This window comes from Aotus nancymaae, unplaced genomic scaffold (genome assembly GCF_030222135.1).
Source record: "Aotus nancymaae isolate 86718 unplaced genomic scaffold, 86718_ANA_hifiasm-v0.15.2.pri h1tg000029l, whole genome shotgun sequence".
Classification (NCBI taxonomy): Eukaryota; Metazoa; Chordata; class Mammalia; order Primates; family Aotidae; genus Aotus; species Aotus nancymaae.
The window spans coordinates 71,639,095-71,660,640 of record NW_026988442.1 but is presented as its reverse complement, the minus strand read 5'-3'; the positions used below and the strand labels follow the sequence as shown (position 1 = coordinate 71,660,640).

General features: G+C 34.0%; 1 protein-coding gene across 1 annotated transcript in view; it reads right to left on the bottom strand.

The window, feature by feature from the left end:
- The window catches only part of LRP1B (LDL receptor related protein 1B), a 1,560,879-nt gene that overhangs the window by 73,814 nt on the left and 1,465,519 nt on the right, over nucleotides 1-21,546 (bottom strand). Inside the window, exons 79-83 of the mRNA XM_064382912.1 lie at nucleotides 19,665-19,888; nucleotides 18,516-18,622; nucleotides 9,498-9,614; nucleotides 7,649-7,822; nucleotides 5,786-5,911 (exon numbers count right to left, since the gene is read on the bottom strand). Coding sequence (XP_064238982.1) covers nucleotides 5,786-5,911; nucleotides 7,649-7,822; nucleotides 9,498-9,614; nucleotides 18,516-18,622; nucleotides 19,665-19,888 — 748 coding nt within the window. The remainder of the gene's footprint in view (nucleotides 1-5,785; nucleotides 5,912-7,648; nucleotides 7,823-9,497; nucleotides 9,615-18,515; nucleotides 18,623-19,664; nucleotides 19,889-21,546) is intronic.

The window sequence follows — 21,546 nt, the reverse complement described above, 5'->3', positions numbered from 1 at the left end:
TCTACCTACTTAATAACATTTTGACTGAGAATAAAAAGACTGAACATTCCTTGGGGTAGAAAAATTATTTGTAACAATTTGGCAAGTATGATTTATGATAAAGATAGGTTTGGAATCATTTTCAAGGTTATTTCTCTGTGCATATTGACATGGCCTTCTCCATTAGAAATGCTGCTTTGCTTTGAGCAACATACAGTGTTCAATGGAACAAGACTGACTGACAAAGTTGTAATAAGCATTCTATTCTAGAATATGCCCTTTACTATAAGTAATGTCCATTTTATAGTTAAAGTAGGTAAAATCCAAACAATCTATAATCCTCATTCAAGATGCACTGGCACATACATGACAGAAGCTTGAATATATCACTGCAATGATTTCAAGAGCATCTTAAAGGACCTCAGTGACTTCAAATGACACAATGATTCAAGTATCGTGTCCACTGTCATAAATAAGAACTGTCAGCAGTGCCATACATTTCTGAGACTCGCCTCATTGCAGAGAAAAGTTTCAAGTACATTGCCATGTGGGCAGGCTTCAGATTGGCATTACTAAAGTTTGTAATATGAAGAACTTTCTCATGATGTAATATAAATATATTTTTAAAAGAGTACAGTGGTATAATGAAACCTGTGTTTAGGTCCTAGTTCTGCTGCTTACTATGCATACAAGTTACCTGATTTGAGTTTCACTTACTTCACCTTAAAAAGTCCTTAATGATAAATACACAAGTTAAGTCAGGTTTGTAAGAATAGCAAATAAGAAATTGGAATAAATATAAAATATAAAATTATAAAACTTTGTAAATATTAAGTATGTAAGTGTAAATATGTACCATACAGACATATACACAAATGAAAATTTGACTTCCAGCCCTTATCTCTTGTATCTAGACTAGGAGAAAGATGAAGAGCTGCCAGTTGGTGTCCACGGTGTACTGTGGAATTTCAACAGGTGATTGATACACTCATTTGTTAAAGTAAGCAAGTAGCATTCTTATTCAGCATTACTGACTGAATGCCCACAAGGTTACTGAGGATGGAGTTCCAGTAGAATAACATCTATGAGTGAGCGCTGGAGGAAATGAATGAAAGTCACTGTGAGTAGACCCGGATTGGAGAGCGTAAAGAAAGGAATTACAATAGGTAAGTGTTTTTGAAGATATAAGCAGAGAGTAAGAGAAGATCCACGGATTTTAGATTCTACCCCAAAAGTAATGTGGTGTCTTGGAAGGGTAATGTACTGGCAGGGGTTAAAATAGCAGCTTAAAAAAGCAGGGAGACTCTCAGAACTTTGTGTACATTATCCATGATAGGTAAGATGCTGACCCAAAATAGACTAATATGAGATGGATAAATGTGGATCTATTCTAAAGGTGATTCAGAGGTAAAAAATCACAGCAGTGTTATGTGAAGAAAAATGAGGGAAAATTAAGGATGATTCTTCAGTTTCTGACCAGGAGAATTAGGAGGGAACACAAGGAGGACAGGAAATGGAGGGGTGGTTTCAAGTTGGCATACTAAATTGAAGATGCCTATGCAGATGTAAGTGGGAATCTCCAGCAAATAATTGAATACAGAGGTCAGACTCCTAAGAACTATGCAGAGTGGAAATATGCTTGTTTAATTTAAAATTTATCAAAACCTTTCTAACTCAGTCAACATTATTTGTCCTAATAAAGGTTATGGATGTGAACAGTAAAGATAAACATTTGAGGCATTATAATCACAGGTAGGATTATTATGTGGTACTCATTTTTACCTGTAGATTCCAAGAAAATCACAAGAATATTCAAAATCCCTACATGTTGGGGCATGCACGTTACTATAACATGCCTCATTAGTAACCAGAAATTTAAAAGTACAACACTGCCTGATGAAATGGAAGTAGAGTTACATTCTTTCAAAATCCATAATAACAGTTCCATAATGAAAAAGAAAGTTGCTTTTGTCAATAACTAAATCACCCCCAGAAGCCAACCTCCAGCAATTATAATCAACTATAGGAAAAAGCAGGTGAACACTTCCCCAAGAATTAGTAATATTTGAATTTCAAATTTCTTACATGAAGATTAAAAATGTTCCGTGTGCTCATCATTTAACAATAGCAGAGAGAAGAAGGCAAATAATTATAAAGAAATGAAAAGATTGACTATAGCAAAAGTTAATGTCAGAAAAAAATATAACTGGCATTTATCTTCACCAATCAATAATTCTGAAATCCACTCAATTATGTTCCAATTGAAGTGGTCCAAAATGTTTATTTTTCAAGGCTTATATGTGTAAAAGCTAATTTGAGTGTTTTTATCACTTTGACTAAATGTAGGATTTTCTCTTAAATTTCAAGAATGGGCTTTGAGGTTTCTGAAACCATGCCTTTTAAGCAAGGTTGAAAGAGCAAAACACATCTCCAAAAAATGTTTTAGATCGTGGATAAGTGTATATTTAGATAAGCAAGATTCCTTTTTCAAACATAAAGTGATACAATTTGGTGATTTAATGCAGCAAAAAAAAACTTGGTTTCATTTTCTTACCTACTTCTAAGTGACATATTGATTTTAAAGGGCTATGTGTCTACTTTTTGCAAGGTATTGTGCTGTCTGTTCTACGCATGTTATTGCTAGAATTTCCAATAACTCTGGAAATGGGTTCTCTGGGTGACACAGAGACACTGGGATGTATTGTGTGATGGTCAACAGAGTGGACCACCTGCATTCACTCTGGGAATTTACTGAGAAATGTTAGACAATCAAATGAGCTTCTAATGCTGCCATTTTATCTGTAAAGTAGGGGAAATTACAAGGTAATAAAATGTGAAGATTAAATAAATAAATATATATGTATACAAACATACATAGAATAATGCTTTCCTCATATATTTTCAAAATATTTAGTATTATTACCACTGTCAGTGATAGTAATATTAGTAGTATTTATTATTAATTCAATGTTACATAGAATAAACTGAGACCAAGGGAGGCAGGTATAGTATAAAATCCAAGGACAACAAAGTCATTTAAGTGGTAGACCTTGACCTAATCTAAAGTTTCATCTCAGCCCTGCACTAGGTCACACCCTTGCAAGGTATTCAGAGAGTTTAGTTTGTTGGATATATAATTTGGACCAAACAAAGAGGAAAGGAGGAGGATTACATAGAAGAGAGAGTGGAAACAGGATTACATAAAAGAGGAAAGGAAAACCAACAAAAACTGTCTGAAACTTGACTCTAAAAAAAAATATTTGCACCATCGGAGGCAATGTAAAAGTCCCTTGGTAGCATTGTTAGTTTATTTGTGTGTATAATCCTAACTTCTGTCATAGGTACCTCTCACTCAAATTTTCTAAGTAGACCCAGTACACAGGAGGCACCTGTGAGGCCAGTGGGTAAGGGATTATGTGGAACTGCTGAAGGTATGACATTTCTATAGGAAAGTTGTTCACATTTAAAGAATCTGTTTCTGAGAGGTTAAGTGGAATAGGTACCTTTGTAGTGTTTACCTCTATGACATAGTCAGAACAGTGTTCGAGAAAGTGGTACTAACAATGTTGGGAAGTGTTCACTTGATTTCTCTTATTCTCACCACCGTTGAGATAACAGCTATGCTGACTGAGAGAATGGATAGAGAGAAAGGGAGCATCCTAGTGCCATAATGGCATCCTTTTTCATTAATTGGCACCAAAGTGCCCATCCAAAATACCAATCATGATTCACACTTAGCTCTCTGTCATGAACTTTCCAACCATATTACTCAAAACCGGGCTTCACACTTCTCCACACTAACTAAAATGAATGACTCATTATTTTCTTTACATACCATGTTTCCATATCTTCTCAGACACTTTTTCTGTCTCTGTGTCCTCCTACCTCCTTTCCATTTAATCTCAACCCAATCTGCCTTTGTAGACCTTGTTTAAATGTCATATCCTATAGGAAATTTGGACTGATCCCCTATTTGAAGAATAATCCGAATTCTCATAATAGTTTTAACTCTGTCTCTTCTGGGGCTTGCGTCACTGTCCACATCAATATCTATTTATTGGTGATTACGTTATTTATCAAGTCATCTTTTCAACCCCTTCAGCTCTGCATGTCCAATGCTTAAAGGGTATATATTAAATGAAAGTGCTATAATGATTTTAGACATTGACTGCCTTATAAAGGGCAAAAGTCTTCAAATTGGATGTAACCTTCATCAGAAAAGAAGAAGAAAATCATGCAGGGGTGGAGATACTGACTGAGGGTAAAGAGCCAGAGTCCACGTCGGGAGTACATTCTAGCAGAGGGAACTATAACAGGTAACAACCCCTGGCATGCATAATGTTTGTACCTTGTTGGAAAATGTTTTCTGTGACCCTCAAGTGATTTTAGAGCACTGCATTTTTCTTTTTTTCCCTTTTTGTGGAGAATGGGCACTTGCTACATTGCCCAGGCAGGTCTCAAACCCCTGGGCTCAAGTTATCCTCTGGCCTCTGCCTCCCTAAGTGCTGTGATTACAGGTATGAGTCACTGTGCCTGGCAAGAGCACTGCCTTTGTGTCTGTGACATAAAACTTAGTACATGTAGTCGGGTGTGGTGGTTCACCCTGTAATCCCAGCACTTCGGGAAGCCAAGGTGGGCAGATCACCTGAGGTCAGGAGTTCGAAACCAGGCTAGCCAACATGGGAAAACCCCGTCTCTACTAAAAATACAAAAAAAAAAAAAAAAAAAAAAAAGTATCCAGGCGTGGTGACACACACCTGTAGTCCCAGTTACTCAGGAGGTTGAGGCAGGAGAATTGCTTGAACCCAGGAGGTGGAGGTGGCAGTGAGCCAAGATTGTGCCACTGTACTCCAGTCGGTGACAGCAAGACTCCATCTCAATAAAAATAAATAAATAAATACATAAAATAAAATAATTTTAAAAAGCACTATGTGTAGATTTTCTTTTCTTTTAGTAAGAATATTTCTTCCCATTATAGCTAATGTCTTGAATGTGAGGAAACTTATTTATTGTCAGTCTAGCTGGATATTCAAGAGACATATGTTCTTTCCCTTTGCTATCACACTGTTTTGTGTTTTATTTTATTTTATTTTTTGTGATTTAATATTTAGCATCTGAAATAATGTTTCAATTTTTATTTATTATTCCAGCTTCTAGCTTCTGAAATACAAACTACATGAATGAAAAAAATCTTATCAGTTTTGTTTCTAAGTTAGTTTTTAGGTTTTACATTATGGTTATGCCTTGTTCATAAGCTCTCAAAATATTTATTATTATTATTATTATTATTCTTTGTGGTAATAGTAGCAGTAGCAGAAGCAGTAGCTGTAGCAGTATTATAAGTTCCATTTTACACAGAAGCTAAAATTTGGTTTCTAGATTAATTCTCAATTTCTAAGTTAGCCTTTGTCACACAAGAGGTATTCAATATGAACATATTAAATAAATAAACAGATTTTTGGGCTGAGTTTAAACCCATAGCAGAATGTTGTTCTTAAAAAATATTATTGTCTCATCTAATACAACAAGAGTTACTTAAAAATGTTCTTTGGGTCTGTCAGTGACTTCAAAGTTCTTGATCTGTTGTTAAGTGCCTGTAAGTATTCATTGCTGCTTTGTGAACAAATGTTTTTGTGAACGAGAGTCTTCTCCAGACAAAAGAATAGTTTACACAGGCATTCAAGAACCACTGCTATCAAGGTAGCTAAATTTATGATAAAGCAGATAATTGTACTCAGTTTAACTAGTTGTAAAATTTCATGATAAGGATTAATTCATTATTTACAGAATAATGAAGCATACCTACCTAACAGGCTGTCATCATTGCAGGTGCCATTAATCAAATATTTTCCTTCTGGACACACACAAGTGGCCCCAGAAGGATTCAGCAAGCAGAGGAATTCACATGCTAAATCCAAGCATGGATTGGGCACTGGTTAAACAAAAGAAAAGAAAACAAAGAAATGTGTAAATATAGATACAATAGGCTTCAAAAGTATAAAATCAAATAAGGTGAAATGATTAATTAGCAATGTTGAAAAGTAATCACAGCAAATTCCCACTGGGAGTATCTTACTCAATGTCATAATTCTCCTTTACAAGTGAAGAAAAATTACTACCCAATGTTCATCATTAATAGTAAGTTTGCCTTATTCACGTTTTCCAAAAGAGAGAATAAATTATTCAAATATACTTTGTTGCCCTTGCTTCTGGCTAATTGCTTTTGTCATAAGAATTGGTCTTAGAACCTGAAGTACCATTGGGTCTGTGTTGAAAAGTAAAGCCAATGGAAGTTTGGGGGATCTAACTTTCATTTTACATCTTCACAGAGCTGTTCTAACGGAAAGAAACAAAGCCCTCCCTCCGTCTTTTATTTATTAACACAAAGGATTAAAATGCATATGTAAGTTTTCAGTTCAAGGTAAAAACAAATAAAAAATACGACTTAAAAAATGTCTAAAATGGCTTCCTTTCCGTCAAGTAGGAGTGTGTGTGCGTATGTGAATATATGCCATACATATTTTTGTTTAAATTTTTATCCAGTGTGCAGCCTTTGCCGTCATAGATGATTTTTGACCTTTTCTAGAGATTGTTTCATTCGAAAATAATTAAGCAGGAATGGGACCCAAGCAGCTGAGCTGGTGACTATTAGAGTGGCTTTTTTTTTTTTTTTTTTTTCTGTAGGAACCACTATTCAAATGCCTATTATATTCAAGACAGGGTTTTATTTGTTTACTTTCCATGAATGTGGCAATATTCAACTATGAATATGAATTAAACAAAACTAGAGGACGAGAGAAAGTGTCCTCATATTAACCTTGGAACCTTATATGACAAATTATTGGTAAAGAGCAGCAAGACTTTGGATAGAATTTGGGGACTTTTTAGGAAACTATATTTTATTTTATTCTGTTGTGAGAACTGATTTGAATAAACACCAATTGCTATCTTTCCAGATAAATGCACCAAACAAGATAAAATCCATTTCATTTGCCATAAAGAGTAATTATAAAAAAAAGTCTTGAACAGCATCTTGAACAGTGAACTGATACATAAAGACAGATTATTAGAATTTCAGCCATATTATTATTTTTCCCTTTTTCTTAAACTTTTTTGATAGCTGTGTTTGAAACATATTTTTCAAGAGAATTAACTTAATTACCTCAATGATTTACCCACTCCTTCCTAGGAGGGAGAGTAACAATAATAAGTCATATATAATATATCAGAGAAAATATACAACTTTTCTTGGGAAGAGTTCTTTTTGTATATATTTACAAATAGAAGGTTAATACTATGGTAGTTAACTTGTTGGTTAGTAATAAGAGTCAAAATGATGAACAAATAAATTTTCTTACTTGTGTAGTTCATCTATATACTCACAAAGTTCTATTAAGAATTTTAGAAGCAGAATAGCAGATTATTGTAACAAAGACAATTTTAATTTCAAGAAAACTTGGCCAAATGCTGAAAATTTTCCCTGTTATGGCAGAAATAAAATATCTAAATTTTGACTTTGGTAACTGAAAAAGTCTAATGACATCAAAATCAAAGTTACTTAGCTTACTGGGGTTCAGACATTTACATAGTTAATATATTTAAAATATATTTGTGAGAGATAGAAGAAAAAATTACCAATGTAGGCAACTTCATAACATATGATACTTACAGTTTAGTTGTTTATAACGATGAGATATCAAAACACCTTTTGTTTTATCAATATTTAAAGCTAAGTATTCTACTGAACCATGGCCAAATTTTTGTACTCGAAATACACCATTTTTAGGCCCTGCTCCATATATGTAATCTTCAAAGATATCAATCCTATGTGGATGCAATAAGCCTGGAATTTTAAAAAGGTGGTTATGAAAGTTTTAATGTATATACTCAGACTTTTAAAACTATGTTTATCCAAGACTATATTGAAAATCTTATTACTATTTAAAATAAACTTTCAGGATTGGAATATTTATATTAGCTATGAAGTTCTTAGAATTAATATATCTAAAGTAAGGATATGCAATATAGTAAATATGTCACTCAAAACATAAAAATACACTTCCATCATCACTTTAATCATCTTTAACATCACAAAGCATTTGCTGGGGATTATTATTTGCAGACTAATCCTCTATGCTATACAGTTGACAAAAGGAAAGCCAGTGTCACCTGTAGCATAAAAACAGGCAGTTTACACAACTCAGTTTGTGTTCTGGATCAAATAAATGATCAAATTACATGCCCAAATGACTGGTTTATTAAGTAATCATTAGTCGATTTTAAAGAGTAAATCCAAAAATATTTGACATCACTATTGTCCATTTCAGAAATGGAATAAACAAATGGTAAATGACAATCATTCATCTGACTAGTTTGGCTAAAAATAATGGTAACCATTATTTTCACATTTTGTGACTTACTTTCAGAGATTTTATCAAAATAATAATTATTCTAACTTTTGAAGCTGAAATATGTAACAAATAAAATGACAAAACATATTTTACTAATAATCTGGAGGTTGTAAAGTATAAAATGTCTTTATATTTGTATATTTTTCTTCATGATTTCATGAAATAGTGAAATTTGCACTAAAGCCAAGTTAACTTCATTGCAATTAATTATAGGGAAGTGGAATCTTTTTTTTATCTGAGGTCATTGATAGGAAAAAAAAACACACTTTAGGCAAAGATGCAATGAAAAATTGATTTAATTGGTTTTCTTTCAATTTCCCCATTTGTATTAAAAAAAAAACAGGAAGCAAAGCTATATTCAGTAAATATATAATATGCAACTATAAAAATTTCAAATGGATATGATGAATAATTTGTGGTTACAAAAAAATGTGGGAAGGGATTGAAGCAGGGAAAATAAAGTGAAACAGAAAGGGGAGAAATTAGATTCAGCAGAAAGAACTGAGACAGCCGGCAGAAAAAAAAAGTGTGAGGAACAGAAGGGAGCTGGAAAAAATAAGAGAGTAAAAAGTAGGAGGCAGGCAGAGAGGTGGGTATAAAAACGGTCTAGCAACGGAAGAGCACAGTAGATTGGGGGGTCACTGGTGGTACAGTTAAATGGTCACTTTTGACACATTGATGTTTACATGAATAAGGGTATCCTTCAGTGGTAACAATCATCACTGTGATATTTTGCTACATACAGTAACTCATTTTTGGCTTGTTATCATTGCAATTTGAAATAAAAGTTAGTGTTCACAGGTGCTGATCTTGACTACTAAAAGTGTTCTGCTCAGAATGGAATAGCGTGGAAGCCACAGAATAAAATTATTTTCTGAATCTGGGCAGCAATGGCCGTGTTTGTCCAAGTTAAGATGGACAAACTTCTGCCCTGGCCTCTTTGTTTTTCCAGTAGGTATGAACATTTTAATTACTAGTAAGAGTTATAAGTTGAAAAGAGAAAGAATTTAAGAAAATCCAGAATGCAAAGCATCCATACTTATGTTTATGTATTAGTATTTAAAACTCATTAACAATCAAAAATAAAGACAAAAGCACTTCACAAACCTTGTTTGCTGCTGACAGAAACTACTGAATTAGAGCCATCATACAGAACACTGCCAATGATGGAGAGCTCAAAGTCAGCCCAATATATGCGTTCACTAAAATAATCCACAGCCAAACCTGCAAAATCAACACATACAAGACAAATAGTGCAAATAAATTTGAAATTACTCAAAATCATACTTTTGCTTCTTATTGTGTAATTACAGGTGATATTTGTCTTCAATCATCACAGAAATTACGCAGTGTCCATCATGATACTGTAGAAATCAGAAAAAATAACTCAGTCTTTACCTCAAATACATGGGTTCAGAGTACACGGCATTTACTTAACAAACTCTAGCAAAAGTCTTGTTTCACATCGGAAAATCTGCCCTAACTATCCCTTCTACCCATATTTATGGTTGCTTAATTATAGCTATTCTCTAATAGACTTTTCCCTAATTCCATTTTCATCTTCATATTATACAGAAAATGAATTCATTACTTAAATCATTTATCCAACCATTATTTAAAATGAGTTAGTGTAATTATTTGTATTTTTAATTTTTTCAAGAAAGTATAGTTCTCAGAATATAAAAGGTTCATGTACTTAATTAAAAGACATATTAACCCATTAACAGTTGGCTGACAGTGTTATTGGACATCTGTGTACATGCTGAAGTTAAAGTGACTAAAGATTGATGTTGGCCAGGTGTGGTGGGTCACGCCTGTAATCTCAGCACTTTGGGAGGCCAAGGAGGGCAGATCACAAGGTCAGGAGTTTGAGTTCAGCCTGGCCAACATGGTGAAACCGCATCTCTACTAAAAATACAAAAATTAGCCGGGTGTTGTGGCACATGCCTGCAACCCCAGCTACTCAGGAAGCTGAGGCAGGAGAATTACTTGAACTTGGGAGGCAGAAGTCAGTGAGTCGAGATCACACCATTGCACTCCAGACTAAGCAACAGAGTGAGATCTTGTCTCAAAAAAAAAAAAAGATTGATGTTTATGGTAGGGAAGAATAAAAGGAAAGTTCTCAATAAAAGTTCTAGTGATGCTTAAATTAATTTTCTCTGAGACTGTTTGTCTTCATTTTTATCATAGGTAGATGTCAGTGAATGATAATGGACTGAAATAATACACAGTAAAAATAGTATTTTTCTACTGTTTTAGTTTTAATTTTTGATTTCATTAATGTGATTGGAATCCATTCAGTATCTTTTTGTAAGATATCCTCAACACATAGAATATCTAAGAAAGTAAACTTCCTTAAATATGGAAGAGTATTATGTATGACTCAGGAATTCTATAATAAATCTTCACTGCTGTAGATTAATTTTTGTGGCATAGCTACTGTCTAAATACAACATACTGAATAACCTGAAAGAACAATGCAGTTATATACCTTAGGCAAGTGAAGAGCTTTCCCAATCAGAACACTGAATAAGCAACTGCAGTATATTTTAATGGCAAAGCAACTGAACAAAAGGTACTTTTCAGTCTGTGCTAGACCTTTATTCCTGTGTAACTGAACCAAGACTTAATAATCAGAATATAAATAATCCATGTTGGAAATCATTTGTGAATAATTCTTCAATTAATTATAAATATTTAGCCTATGTGTAATCAAACTAAATATTTTGTTCCTCGGGTAATGTATAGAGATGTACCATGCGTGACCAGATTCTGAAAAATAATTTAACAATTAAGCAAGTGGTCCTTGTTTTACTGGTTTCTGCTCAATGAGTAATTTGCTCTTCAAAGTCACATAAAAAGAGATTTGTTTGCATTTTCACATAGAATTATGAGTAATATGAACCACAAATTATCCAGTTTTTGTTTTTTTTGCTGCTGCTCCTATAGTTCAAAACAGCTGACTGAGAAAGGTTAAAAACATGTTTCTCTCTCCTTTACCAATGTGCTACAATAATGAAGTAGCTAAAACAAAACCTTTTCCTGATAACATTAGTTTTACACTTAAAAATATTAATATTGGCAATCATGGAAAAGAAAAAAACAATGAGTATGTAATCCAACTTAATCAACAATATTGTTTTTCAGACTCAGAGGCAGTAAAAAGTTCAAAAGTGCCACATATTGCATTATCAGTCTAGGCTGGTCTAAGACATACCCATCTTTATCAGCTCTGTCCGTAGTTTGTATTATTGGATGGCATTACATCTAGATAAAAATTATATAACAAAGTTTATAGATGAGTGGAATTTATACTCCAGAAAATCCACAAATCAATAATTTTGATTTTTTTTATTAAGCCCTTTAATAAAAGAGATAGACTTCTAAATTAAAAAGTTAATAAAGGAATCAACTAACTTTTCCTGTTATAGAGACGAGAATCAAGTTTATATGAATGAACAAGTTCATGTCTGACTTTAAAATATCACACCTTCTTTTGTTCTGTAATAAAGAACCAATAATAAAATGGGGGAAAAATCAATTCTCAAGAAACTCATTCTTACCTGAACAGGGAAAGATGAATATTTGGAATCAAGTCAGTAGAACCACAGAAAATTAGAAATAAAATGCCATACTTTTTGTAATCAAGTATAACGGAATCACAGTTTGAAAGGTTTATAAAAGATAAAGACATAGGCTCACTAAGTTTTAGTGACACAAGATAATGGAGCTAATCATGTAGTCATTTACTTTACATCTCCCTTGATATCAAGACTACTATTACACGTTTGGATTTTAAATATCACTTTTGTTGAACTTTAAAATTTTCTAAGATCTACTAATTTCCCTATTTCCATCATAGGCTGGAAAAAATGAAAGGAAAAAAAGAAAATGGAAAAAACCAAAATGCTATATGAAGTGACTATAGTATGTAACACACTGATTTTTAAGAGGCAGGACTTGGAGAGAACAATAAATTTCTATCACTGTTTTTCAGAAATGGAGAAAAAGATTTTATACATTCTGTTTTAATGGAAAGCCAAGATTTGTAAGATAGCAATAACCATCAAGTATAAACTACTATATCCTTGATTTAAGAGGTGATACAAGGAGCCAAAGGAGAGAGGGGAACTAGATACAAACTGTTATAATAAATTTATTTTAAAAAAATTTTAGAAGTATTTTTTGAGTTCAGTTGCCTACTTCAAGTTTTAGATTAGAAACTACATTAAAGTTATGTTTTCATACACACATACACACAAACTTATTTTTCATACACACACACACACACACACACACACAGACACACACCCATCTGTTTATATCAGTGTTGGTAAACTAAATTCAAGTAACAGTAAAACAATCCTAATATTTATATACACTTTATTTAATTAGAGACCTTGTGTTGGCCAATGAATTAGCTTAATGAATCAAACAATTATGAGTGCTCCAGGGCCAGTATGTAGTTATTTATTTGCTTAGAAATTGCTGCAATTTGGGGGAGATAGGAGACAACATAAATAAGCTTTTAAATATCAAAGAATGTAGTTTGTATAGTTAAATATCAAAATACATAGTTTAAATATCAAAGAATATAGTTAAATATCAAAGAATATAGTTTGAAATCAAACTGATGTAATACTACATACCCTCCTTACTAGATGCAAAGCTGGAAAGTGTCCTTGTCTGACACCCTACATACTCATGCGTATCCCCCCGTACCACATACTGCCAGGTACTATGTACAGAGCAAACAATAAAAGAGTTTATGCTCCTCAAACCTCAAAATGATAAGAGCCATTTATGACAAACCCATAGCCAATATCACACTGAATAGGCAAAAGCTGGAAGCATCTCCCTTGAAAACTAGCACAAGACAAGAATGCCCTCTCTCACCACTGCTATTCCACATAGTACTGAAATTTCTGGCCATGGCAATCTGGCAAGAGAAATAAATAAAGAGTATTCAAATAGGAGGAGAGAAAGGCAAACTATCTCTGTTTGCAGATCACATGATCCTATATCTAGAAAACCCCATTTTCTCAGCTCAAAAGCTTCTTAAGCTGATAAGCAAAGTCTTAGGATACGAAATAAGGAAAGGCTTAGGATACCAAATCAATATGCAAAAATCACATGCATTCCTATACACCAACAATAGACAAGCAGAGAGCCAAATCATGAATGAACTCACATTCACAATTGTTACAAAGACAACAAAATACTTAGAAATACAGCTAACAAGAGAAGTGAAGGACTTATTCAAGAAGAACTACAAACCACTGCTCAAATAAATCAGAGAAAACACAAAGAGATGAAAAAACACACCATGCTCATGGATAAAAAGAATAAATATTGTGAAAATGCCCATACTACCCAAAGTAATTTATAAATTTAATACTATTCCAATTAAACTACCATTGACATCTTTCACCGAATTAGGGGAAAAAAAAAAAAAAAAACTTTTTTAAGATTCATAGGGGCCAGGTGTGGTGGCTCACACCTATAATCCCAGAACTTTGAGAAGCTGAAGCGGGTTTATCACTTGAGATTGGGGATTCAAGACCAGTCTGGCCAACATGGTGAAACCCTGTCTCTACTAAAAATACAAAAACTAGCTGGGCATGGTAGTGGGTGCCTCTAATCCCATCTACTTGGGAGGTTGAGGCAGGAGAACTGCTTGAACCCAGAAGGCAGAGGCTGCAGTGAACTAGAATTGTGCCACTGCACTCCAGCTTGGGTAATGGAGCAAGACTCTGTTTCAATAATAATAATAATAATAATAATAATAATAATAATAAGGAACCAAAAAAGAGCCCATAAAGTTAAGATAATCCTAAGCAAAAAGAACAAAGCTGGAGGCATCACATTACCTGACTTCAAACTATACTACAAAGCTACAGTAACCAAAACACCATGGTACTGGTACAAAAGCAGACACATAGACCAATGGAACAAAGGGAGAGCTCAGAAATAAGATTGCACATTTACAACCATCTGATTTTCAACAAACCTGACAAAAACAAGCAATGGGGAAAGGAGTCCATATTGAACAAATAGTGCTAGGAGAACTGGATAGCCAAAGGAGTCCATATTTAACAAACAGTGCTAGGAGAACTGGATAGCCATGTGCAAAAAATTGAAACTGGATCCCTTCCTTACACCTTATACAAAAATTAACTTAAGATGGATTAAAGACTTAAATGGGAAACCCAAATCTATAAAAATCCTAGAAGAAAATTTAGGAAATACTATTCAGGACGTAGGCACAGGCAAAGATTTCATGATAAAGATGCCAAAAGCAATTGTAACAAAATAAAAAAAATAGCAAACATGATCTAATTTAACTATAGTGCTTCTGTACAGCAAAAGAAACTATCAGAGTGAACAGACAACCTACAAAATGGGAGAAAATTTTTGCAATCTACCCATGTGACAAAGGTATAAATTCAGAATCTACAAGGAACTTAAATTTACAAGAAAAAAAACCTCAGTAAAAAGTAGACAAAAGACATGAACAGACATTTTTCAAAACAAGATGCATGTGGCCAACAAACATATGAAAAAAAGCTCAACAGCACTATTATTAGAGAAGTGCAAATCAGGAGAACAGTGGGATAGCATCTCACATTAGTCAGAATGGCAATTACCAAAAAGTCAAGAAACAATTGATGTTGATGAGGCTGTGGAGAAATAGGAACACCTTTACACTATTGGTTGGAAAGTAAATTAGTTCAACCATTGTGGAAAACAGTGTGGCAATTCCTCAAACACCTAGAATCAGAAATACTATTTGACCCAGCAATCCCATTGCTGGGTATATACCCAAAAGAATATAAATAATTCTATTATAAAGATACACACATGCATATATTCACCTCAGCACTGTTCACAATAGCAAAGGAACTGGAATCAACCCAAATGCCCATCAATGATGGACTGCATAAAGAAAATGTGGTACATGTACACTGTGGAATACTATGCAGCCATAAAAAGGAATGAGATTATGTCATTTTCAGGGACATGGATGGACCTGGAAGCCATTATCCTCAGCAAAAAGAGTTCATGTTCCTGCTCTCATAGAGCTGGTTACTCAAGTGCCACATACTTGACTGAAACAGAACATATATTATATTTATTGTGTCTTATATGGTGCCCAATAACAATAATAATGAGTGTGTCATGTGAAGGCACATATTATTTGACTTACTTTTTAAATCAAAATTATACAATGGCTCAATATTGGCTAAAAAGTTATATTGGAGCCCCTTGGCACTTAAGGTCTTCTATTCTCACATGTTATATCACCCAACTTGTGCCCTTCTAGATGTGCCATGATTCCTGACATCAGCAGAGCAACCACGTGCTCTACACTAGAGCCCCTGGCTCAGAGGACTATACTATTTCATTTATCTGGTATTTTAAAGTTAGTTATTGTTATCTTTTTTTAAAGGGAGTGTTGCTCTTGTTACTCAGGTGTCAGTGTAATGATGGGATCTCACCTCACTGCAACCTCTGCCTCCTGGGTTTAAGCGATTCTCATGCCTTAGTCTACCAAGTAGCTGGGATTACAGGTACCCGCCACCATGCCCAGCTAATTTTCTTGCATTTTTAGTAGAGACAGGGTTTCACCATGTTGGCCAGGCTGGTCTCAAACTCCTGACCTCAGGTGGTCCACCTGACTTGGTCTCCCAAAGTGCTGGGATTACAGGCATGAACCACCATGTTCAGCCAACCTTTTGCTTTTCTATTGATAAAACAAAAGTTTGAAGGAAATGTATTCATTTATGAGATCTCACAGCTAAGAAATAATCCACTGAGATTAAAAACCAGGTGTATTTGACCCCAAACAAGAGCTTTCTAAAAATTTCCTCATGATGGATTACCTGTCCATTCTTAAAAGACTTACTCGAATGTCACTTTTCACATAGTTTTTCTGTATTGGAGATTATCTTTCTCACCTCTAAACTCTGATATTATAAAATGTGAAACAATTCTCACCTTTTGCAAAAACGACACTTCTGCACATGCCTTATTTTTTTCTTTCTCGAATGTAAAATTTATGAGAAAAAGGACTGCGTCATGTTCATCACTAAGTTACCCATAGGAGTTGCTGAGCTGAGTGGGTAAAACATGGAAGATGTCAAATCCATGCATCTGTCACTAGGACCAGTGGTGGAGATGCTGTTGTGCCTGTGCAGATCTCATTTACGAAACAGGAGTACCCAATTCCACATTGGTGCTTTTGCAATGAGGACTCACACATATTCTCCTTCTCCAGATAATTGTGCTTAACTGATTGAAGCAGGTTTGCTTGGAACATCACAGCCCCAAGGCCAATTAATGACTGATGGGTTACGTAAAAAGCAGATGCCCTTGCCTGTCATAAATTTATGCTCCAAACATAACCATAGACTAGACTTCACCTGAAACACAGTTTACTGGATTTCTTTCCCTCCTCTCTGTCTTTTACAGCTTTCTTCTGCATAGCACTTCCTTCATAAATGACTTTTACAAGAACCCTCACCTTAGACACCCTCCTAACTACCATCCTACAGACAATTCTACAAACTGCTGCCAGTGTCATTCTTTAAAATAAAAACAAGTTACATATACTATTAATATGATTATGTGAAATGTTAACACCAAAGAAGTGTTTTTAAAATGAAAACTGTGTTTGAAATTATGCCACTCACCTTGCCAATACCCTCAAAATGCTCTCTTTAAAGCTAGAATAGAATCCAGTTTTGCATTTGAGGGCCCTAGTCACCTTGCTATCCTCATACCTTCCAGTCTCCTTAATTGTTTATATGCTTCGAGGCATACTAACTTTCTTGCTGTTTTCATGCTAAGCTAATTTCTTACTCAGAACTGACTATTCTCTTTTCTTAAAAAGTTCTTTCCTCACAACTTCATATGGCTTACTACTTCTCTTTTTTTTCGGTCTTTCTATATCACCCTTCTATAGATGACTTCTCTGATCATCAAAACTAAAATAGTACTTTCATTGACAGCCCACCTTTCACTATGGTTTTTTGTATAGCACACATAAAAATGTGACAGTATATATAAACATATTATATCCTCTATAGGAATATAGATTTCATGAAGGTTACAACTTGCTTCCCATTTTTCCTTTAGCATTTGAAACAATTTCTGGCACATTTGTTAATGAGCATGGGATGGAAACAGATTTATGTTAACAGACTAAATTTCAAATATTGCTTCTTCCCATAAAGAGTAAAAGCAATCTAAATGAATGGAAAGGTATAAAACATATTAACAATTAATAAGAACATAAGCACTAAATATAAATAATTTAAACTAGAAAAGATATTACAATGCATAATTGTTAGATAATATGTACTATAAACAATGCATTACGTCCTTTTGTGGAGGTGTAGTCAGTGGAAGGTGGGTGGCACAGAGCCCCTGAGGCTCCGGTTGTCTGAAAGTGTTTTATTGAAGAAGTACTACAGTTAGATGTACAAGATGAGAAAGATTCAGCTAGGTAGACAAGATTTGGAAGGACATTCTAGATGGGGGAGCTGGGAGAAAAATGGCATGGGAAAAAGACCATGGAGACAGAAAAAATCTGAACTCCTGGGGCAGTCCTGAGAACACACAGTGTTTGGAGTAGCAGCGTAGATGGCAAGTCAGCCTGGGAGATTAAAGCCATATTGAAAAGAGCTCTGAATGAAAAGGCAAAACATCATCAAACCTGCCCTTCACATAAAGTATTTATATTTAGCCACCTATTTGTTCATTTCATCTCTCATCCTCTAGAAATATTTCCAAATATCCCAACTTCGTTTACATACATATGTAAAAATACCCTAATGGATCTCTATAAACTGTCAACATTTCATGTCTGTGAAATCCGACAAATAGCCCTACAACTTAGGCAAATTTCAAATAATATTTATATAATATAACTGACAGTATAAGGACCTGATTTTCAAGTTGACAGAATAGGACATGAAATGCAAATAAGTTCATAAAATCATACTATAAATCATTTTATCCACTTGTAAAAATACTTATGATGCCAACAAAATTAGAAGTAACTGTTAACAGAAATATATTTAGGACCCTGCTTCATATTTTAGCATGTGTCAGAAATCATACCTGTGGGTCTCTGTAAGTTCTTTTGTACTAAAATCCTTCTCAGTGTACCATCCATGGCTGCTTCTTCTATGTGAGAGTGGTCCCCAACAACAGTCCAGTACATCATCCTGAAGACAGCAGGTCAAAGGGGTTAGCCTGATGATGGTGCTGCTATAACCCGACTCTGCTCCCCAGAGCAGTGGCTCTTCAGACCACGTGCCTCAGAATCACCCCCCGAGTCTCTTAAAAAGTAGATTTCTGGCTCCAACTCAAAACACAGAGAATGAGAACCTCCAATAAACAGCCTGGGGAATCAACATTTTAAATAAAGTCTTGCCTACACACATTAAAATTTGAGAATCACTATATACTATGTTGTACCATAGGTCATTATTTAATATCCAAAATTCAATTTTAAAAATTTCATTAGAACTCAGAGGGAAATATTTCCATCACACGAAATTCCCTTTTGTTTCAACAGAATAGTAATTTTATTATGGATGCTGTATGAACATGTTATTTTTTTTATAGAGAAGTAACTATTTTCTCAAGCAGAAATTATTCTTTGAGAAGATTGCATAATTATAATAATGAAGTATAAATTGTCTCTTTTTACTAAGGAGTTATCGATCCACTTTATGGATGATTAAGAGTTTTAGTTAATATTTTCTATTTCCTTTTTGGTCATTGCTTGTAGGTTTACATCTCTAACTAAAAAAAGGAAATGTTTGTAATGCACTGTTTAAATTTGTTTGTATAGATATATATCTTCATCTTTTATTACCACAAATAGCCAAAAATGTTAGTACTCTACACATAATATGTTCGATATTGTTTAATATTTTGATAATTCAATTTTAGATTAAAAACAGAGGTTATATGTTTATCACACCAGGCTCATTGTTCTCCAGCACATACATAAAAGCATGCACAGACACACACATACAATGAATGCATAATACAGCAATATTTCAGGAAAAAACATATTTTGTGTCACCATTTGGTATGAAAAGGACATGCTTTTGTACAAAGGAGTAGTACGAGGATTTTTAAAAGTCATGTGACACTATTATACATTGAACACTCATTGCAGAGAGAAAATCTACAGAGCACATTTTCTATAAAAGATATTCATTATCAAGAAATAGAAACACTAAGCCATTAACCTACCCTCTTTTAGGATTTACAGCAATAGCATAGGGTTCTCCAGCCATATTTGTTAAGAGTCTGGTGCAGTTGGGGCCATTCAGCTGCCCTACATTGATAGAGTACCTCAGACTGGTCCAGTGAGTAGTGTAGTAACTGAACCAGTGCATTCTAGAATGATCAGTCCAGTAAATGTTTCCAGCCACCCAGTCAACTGCAATGTCCCTGGGCCTTTTAAATTCAGGACACTACAAGGAAACAAAACAACACACCATGGTATTTTCAAAAGGAAATTAGCAGAGTTTTCTGTGTCTTTACATTGAAGTTACGGGGGAATTACAAGAACATAGCCTTGTGTTAGTCATTACATAGATGTCAAAAAGGTACTTAATGCCATTTTCAATCTTTTAGATGTATATCTGCATGAATCTTAATTGTACAGACCACTGAAGTCTAACTAGATTGCACTCTGTTGAAGTATTTCCAGAACTATAGGAGGTTCACCCGTGACTTCCTGCAGTCGATATTTTCCTTAGAGCAACCATAATTCTGATACCTAACACCATAGATTAGCTTAAACAAATCAATGTAAAAAAGAATCATAATCTTCCATTCCAGAATTCGTTTAACATCAGACTGTGAAATGTATCCTTATTTCGTGTATGTCCATTTGTAATCTTTTCATTGCTCAGCAGTATTTGTTTACTGTTCTACTGTTGATATTCACTTGGCTTGGTTACACTTTTAGGTCATTACAACTAATGTTATGGATATTTTAGCACATTTTTTTTGTTGTTGTTGGAGACAACCACTCAATTCCATTGGGTATTTACCAAGGAATAGAATTAGTGTCTTCAAGTTTATATGCACTTAGTTTGAAAGTATACTGCTAGAAAATTTTTTCAAAATTTGTAGCAATGTACACTCTTTTCAGCAATGTAAGAAAAACCCGGGTGCTCTATATCCTCTCTACACATAATTTTGTTTTGCAATTGAAAAATTGATTAGTACAACTAGACACATTTATGGAAATACTATATTTTAACATCTTTTGAGGAAAGTCATAATACCTGTTATTTATTTTACATTTAATAGGTTGGATTACCTTAACATTTTGTTTTATTGAATTACTGTGAGACAAAGGTAACAGAATTCATTGAGACTAAACAGCAAGGAAAATAACTTACATTCTGTGTCCTTCAATTAACTTGATCACTATAAGCAGGAACTAGTGTAGTGATTAATTTGACTTGGCCAGGTTTATTGTGCATAACCAAAACTGAGAAGGTAAAACCAGGGGTATTATGGCAAGAGTAGAAACAATTATTTGAAGGTGATTACAACTAGATGTGTAATCAATATGTAATAGCATCTTTAAGACCTGGGAAGCAGTGGAAATATGAGTTTCTAACACATGAAAGCTTTGTGTGTGGGTTTGGAGGAATGAATATTATCAATCGGTGAACTTGGATTAAAAGAAAAGAAACTGAACATCTCAAAAAGAACATGGGATGCCAAATCACTGCTGCATGGTTACTGGGATCTCAAACAAGGAAAATATGGCTTAAATTGAACACAGAATCCATAGACAATTTCTAATGCCCTTTATTATCAGTTCTTCAACCTATTGGGTTTTAAATCTGAAAATACAAAAGGTTTTAGAACCCTATTTTACAACTTTAACAATAAATGTTATCCATATGCCCAGTGATATCTGAGTTATTTGAATTAATTATAAAGCACTATGCAATACAGCATACTCTAGAAATTTCATATAAATAATGTTCATAGATGTTTAGAGTATAAATATTTGTCCTAGCCAAACCAAAAAATTATTTTCATATGTTCCAGTATAATTAAAGTTAACTGTATTTTTATTTTCAACCTGTCGTCATTTGAAAGTAAA